General features: G+C 43.9%; 1 protein-coding gene across 1 annotated transcript in view; it reads right to left on the bottom strand.

The window, feature by feature from the left end:
* Nucleotides 1-383: 383 nt before the first annotated feature.
* The window catches only part of LOC132583307 (cellular tumor antigen p53-like), a 31327-nt gene continuing 25710 nt past the window's right edge, over nucleotides 384-6000 (bottom strand). The window contains exons 11-12 of the mRNA XM_060254969.1: nucleotides 896-1144; nucleotides 384-454 (exon numbers count right to left, since the gene is read on the bottom strand). Of these exons, the coding sequence (XP_060110952.1) occupies nucleotides 384-454; nucleotides 896-1144 (320 nt within the window). The remainder of the gene's footprint in view (nucleotides 455-895; nucleotides 1145-6000) is intronic.

The following is a 6000-nucleotide window of genomic DNA, read 5'->3' as shown; positions in this document are numbered from 1 at the left end:
TCACCTAGCTGCTGCACCACCACCCCGTGATCAAAAATGGTTTGACCCCCCCCCCCCCGCAACACCAATGCTCCCGTCATGGGCATGTAGTGAGCAAGACAACTCTGCAATCTTTCAGTACTGCATACAAAGGCACAGGAGCCTTGCAAGAAGGAGAGAGATGGCAACCCATTCATCTGACTTGCTTGCCTGGGTCCTGATGCTGTTCAGTAAATGTGTGGATTGCTCTACAGCTGTGTCTGTGTGTTTGGCAGATCGGGTTCAGTTCCCACCCACTCGTCATGCCTAAGTCACCTGTCTTTTATCTTGTAGCTCACAGTAGGAAGGGACAGAGTGGGTAGGCTAACAGACACTCAGGTGTGCTCTTGCAAAGGGGAAGGTCTTCAGGTTACACACTCCACACATTTCTGCTGGAGTCTAAGCCAAGTGCCTTGCATGGGGTGCTTAGACGTGGCTGCCAGGGGGAGGGAGGAGAAAACGGGGATGATCTGCAAAGATCAACAACTGCAAATCGTTGGCGTCAATGCAAATAATTTGTTCTTCTTCCTTAGGAGGATTTTACTGCACATCAGGTGCAAACATGAGTGAACTGTAGCCACCAAAGCAGCCAACTTACCGAATCATCACATGTGTGCCATGTGGTGTTCCCTCTAAGCTGAGTTAGTTTGAGCTAGCTCACAATACTTTAGCCTCCAGCTCACACAATTTTTGTCTCAGCTCAGGAAAAATGGCCCTAAAGAAAACTAATTTATACAGCAGCTCACAAATTCAATGCTAGTAGTTCACAAAGTAGAATTTTTACTCACAACCTCGGTGCCCTGGTAAATTACCACTTGTCACTTGGATATCTATCCACCCAGTGGTGGTACAATATATCTCCATGCTATTTATTTACCCTCAAGGGTTGTGATAAGAGGCCCATTTGTTTCAATCAGCTCCTGGTAGAGTTGATCCTTCTGTGCCCTGTCCCATCCTGGCACCAACTCAAGCAACTTCGCCACCTTGCCCGCATCTGTTTCCTCCGCTCCAATGCAGAGATAGTCACCATAATTCAGGACAAAACGCAATAGCCGAGGTAAAATAACGTCCATCCCAGAGACATTTTTAATCAGTTGTTTTTGATGCCGTTCCACAAAATGTCCTCCTAGGAAGAAAAATATTAGGAACGTTACAGATAAATGTTCTAATGGGATTTGGATCTGTACCACTGAGCTAGAATTGGAAACTGTGAGTCCAGAAGAAATCTCTGGTTAATCTCAGCCTAGTATGTCCCCTAGGATGACACGGGGCTGGATCCAGAGCAAAAATTCCTCTTGTGCTAAAGCTCTTGTGCAAACAGAAATACAAGCAAAGGATAGCAGTAGCCACTTGTGCTAAGTAAGATATATTGTATACTCATTTGCGTTTCCACTAGCACAGGATCTTGTGCAAACAATTTCTGGAAGGAAAGTACTAGGTGCTCTTACACGAGCAGAACTGTGCTAAGTCTGTTTATAGTTCCACTTTCCTACTGTTACATCAAAGCCATTGTCCCTTGAGGAGAAACCTGAGGAGTAAAGAAGTACAGCAGAAAGACCTCTGGGTAGCCCTGATTCCTTCTACCATATCTCTTGGAAGAGCTGTGCATTGGTTTTCCTAACTGTGTCTCCTTCAACCAGTGCTTTGATCTTGCATTCTTAGCTCATCACCAGTTAATACAAATTATTCATTTCCTGGCTTCAGTTCCCACAGCTATGATTTATTCATAAAGATAAGGATCTCTCTCAACACATATCCCAGAGACTTGAACATAAGAACATAAGAGAAGCCATGTTGGATCAGGCCAATGGCCCATCCAGTCCAACACTCTGTGTCACACAGTGGCCAATATATATGTGTGTGTATATATATATATATACACACACAACACACACATATATACCGTGGCTAAGAGCCACCGATGGACCTCTGCTCCATATTTTTATACAATCCCCTCTTAAAACTGGCTATGCTTGTAGCCGCCACCACCTCCTGTGGCAGTGAATTCCACATGTTAATCACCCTTTGGGTGAAAAAGTACTTCTTTTTATCCATTTTAACCCGACTGCTCAGCAATTTCATTGAATGCCCACGAGTTCTTGTATTGTGAGAAAGGGAGAAAAGTACTTCTTTCTCTACTTTCTCCATCCCATGCATAATCTTGAAAACCTCTGTCATGTCACCCCGCAGTCGACGTTTCTCCAAGCTAAGGAGCCCCAAGCATTTTATCCTTTCTGCATAGGGAAAGTGTTCCAAACCTTTAATCATTCTAGTTGCCCTTTTCTGGACTTTTTCCAATGCTATAATATCCTTTTTTAGGTGCGGTGACCAGAATTGTACACAGTATTCCAAATGAGACCACACCATCGATTTATACAGGGGCATTATGATACTGGCTGATTTGTTTTCAATTCCCTTCCTAATAATTCCCAGCATGGCGTTGGCCTTTTTTATTGCAAACGCACACTGTCTTGACATTTTCAGTGAATTATCTACAATGACCCCAAGATCATTGGTCAATCTTGGTCATTCTCTGCCAGTTCGCAACCCATCAACTTGTATTTGTAGCTGAGATTCTTGGCCCCAATGTGCATTACTTTGCACTTGGCCACATTGAACCTCATCTGCCACGCTGACGCCCACTCAACCTGCCTCTACTTTCTCCATCCCATGCATTATCTTGTAAACCTCTATCATGTCACCCCGCAGTCGACGTTTCTCCAAGCTAAAGAGCCCCAAGCGTTTCAATCTTTCTTCATAGGGAAAGTGTTCCAGCCCTTTAATCATTCTAGTTGCCCTTTTCTGGACTTTCTCCAATGCTATAATATCCTTTTTGAGGTGCGGCGACCAGAACTGCACACAGTACTCCAAATGAGACCGCACCATCAATTTATACAGGGGCATTATGATACTGGCTGATTTGTTTTCAATTCCCTTCCTAATAATTCCCAGCATGGCGTTGGCCTTTTTTATTGCAAATACACACTGTCTTGACATTTTCAGTGAGTTATCTACCACGCCCCCAAAATCTCTTGGTCATTCTCTGCCAGTTCACACCCCATCAACTTGTATTTGTAGCTGGGATTCTTGGCCCCAATGTGTATTACTTTGCACTTGGCCACATTGAACCACATCTGCCACGTTGACGCCCACTCACCCAGCCTCAACAGATCCCTTTGGAGTTCCTCACAATCCTCTCTGGTTCTCACCACCCTGAACAATTTAGTGTCATCCGCAAACTTGGCCACTTCACTGCTCACTCCCAACTCTGAATCATTTATGAACAAGTTAAAGAGCATGGGACCCAGTACTGAGCCCTGCGGCACCCCACTGCTTACCGTCCTCCACTGCGAAGACTGCCCATTTATACTCACTCTCTGCTTCCTATTACTCAGCCAGTTTTTGATCCACAAGAGGACCTGTCCTTTTACTCCATGACTCTCGAACTTACTAAGTAGCCTTTGATGAGGAACTTTATCAAAAGCTTTCTGGAAGTCAAGGTAAACAACATCTATCGGGTCTCCTTTGTCCACATGTTTGTTCACCCCCTCAAAGAAATGTAACAGGTTAGTGAGGCAAGATCTTCCCTTACAGAACCCATGCTGAGTCTTCCTCAATAATTGTGTTCATCAATATGCCTACTCATTCTGTCCTTAATAATGGTTTCTACCAACTTTCCCGGTATTGAAGTCAGACTGACTGGCCTGTAATTTCCCGGATCTCCTCTAGAATCCTTCTTAAAGATGGGGGTGACATTTGCTACCTTCCAGTCCTCAGGAACGATGAAAGATTACATATTTTTGTCAGGAGATCCACAAGTTCAACTGTGAGTTCTTTCAGAACTCTTGGATGTATGCCATCCGGACCTGGTGACTTATTAGTTTTTGATTCGTCAATCAGTTGTAGGACCTCCTCTCTTGTCATCTCAATTTGACTCAGGTCTTTCAACACCCCTTCCAAAATTAGTGGTTCTGGTGCGGGCAAAAAGTTCTCATCTTCCACAGTGAAGACGGAGGCAAAAAATGCATTCAGCTTTTCAGCCATTTCCCTATCCTCCTTCAGTAATCCTTTGACCCCTTGGTCATCCAAGGGCCCCACTGCCTCCCTGGCTGGTTTCCTGCTTCTTTTTTTAAAAAAAGTCTTTATTTGTTATTTACCTGAGGCAGATTGAGGTGACAAGAGAGGAGGTCCTACAACTGATTGACGAATTAAAAACTAATAAGTCACCAGGTCCGGATGGCATACATCCAAGAGTTCTGAATGAACTCAAAGTTGAACTTGTGGATCTCCTGACAAAAATATGTAATCTTTCATTGAAATCTGCCTCCGTTCCTGAGGACTGGAAGGTAGCAGATGTCACCCTCATCTTTAAAAAGGGTTCCAGAGGAGATTCGGGAAATTACAGGCCAATCAGTATGACTTCAATACTGGGAAAGTTGGTAGAAACCATTATCAAGGACAGAATGAGTAGGCACATTGATGAACACGGGTTATTGAGGAAGACTCAGCATGGGTTCTGTAAGGGAAGATCTTGCCTCACTAACATTTCATTTCTTTGTTGCAACATTGTTGTATTTCTTTGATGGGGTGAACAAACATGTGGACAAAGGAGACCCAATAGATGTTGTTTACCTTGACTTCCAGAAAGCTTTTGATAAAGTTCCTCATCAAAGGCTCCTTAGACAGCTCGAAAGTCATGAAGTAAAAGGACAGGTCCTCTTGTGGATCAAAAACTGGCTAATTAATAGGAAGCAGAGAGTGAGTATAAATGGGCCGTCTTCTCAGTGGAGGACGGTAAGCAGTGGGGTGCCGCAGGGCTAGGAACTGGGTCCCATGCTCTTTAACTTGTTCATAAATGATTTGGAGTTGGGAGTGAGCAGTGAAGTGGCCAAGTTTGCGGATGACACTAAATTGTTCAGGATGTTGAGAACCAGAGAGGATTGTGAGGAACTCCAAAGGGATCTGTTGAGGCTGGATGAGTGGGTGTCAGCATGGCAGATGAGGTTCAATGTGGCCAAGTGCAAAGTAATGCACATTGGGGCCAAGAATCTCAGCTACAAATACAAGTTGATGGGTTGCGAACTGGCAGAGAATGACCAAGATTGACCAATGATCTTGGGGTCATTGTAGATAATTCACTGAAAATGTCAAGACAGTGTGCGTTTGCAATAAAAAAGGCCAACGCCATGCTGGGAATTATTAGGAAGGGAATTGAAAACAAATCAGCCAGTATCATAATGCCCCTGTTTAAATTGATGGTGCGGTCTCATTTGGAATACTGTGTGCAATTCTGGTCACCGCACCACAAAAAGGATATTATAGCATTGGAAAAAGTCCAGAAAAGGGCAACTAGAATGATGAAAGGGTTGGAACACTTTCGCTTGGGGCTCTTTAGCTTGGAGAAACGTTGACATGATAGAGGTTTACAAGATTATGCATGCGATGGAGAGGGTAGAGAAAAAAGTACTTTTCTCCCTTTCTCACAATACAAGAACTCATGGGCATTCAATGAAATTGCTGAGCAGTCAGGTTAGAACGGATAAAAGGAAGTACTTCTTCACCCAAAGGGTGATTAATGTGGAATTCACTGCCACAGGAGGTGGCGGCGGCTACAAGCATAGCCAGCTTCAAGAGGAGGTTAGATAAAAATATGGAGCAGAGGTCCATCAGTGGCTATTAGCCACAGTGTATGTGTGTATATAAATATAAAATTTTTGGCCACTCTGTGATACGGAGTGTTGAACTGGATGGGCCATTGGCCTGATCCAACATGGCTTCTCTTATGTTCTTAAGAACATAAGAACATAAGAGAAGCCATGTTGGATCAGGCCAATGGCCCATCCAGTCCAACACTCTGTGTCACACAGTGGCCAAAAAAACTCAAACTCAATCTCTTTCTCTCGACCTGAACCTATATTGACCCTATCAATCTGCGGATAGTTAAAATCACCTGTTATGACATAGTTTTTACATTTAATCCTC

This window comes from Heteronotia binoei, chromosome 15 (genome assembly GCF_032191835.1).
Source record: "Heteronotia binoei isolate CCM8104 ecotype False Entrance Well chromosome 15, APGP_CSIRO_Hbin_v1, whole genome shotgun sequence".
Classification (NCBI taxonomy): domain Eukaryota; kingdom Metazoa; phylum Chordata; class Lepidosauria; order Squamata; family Gekkonidae; genus Heteronotia; species Heteronotia binoei.
This window is presented reverse-complemented; position numbering and strand designations above follow the sequence as displayed.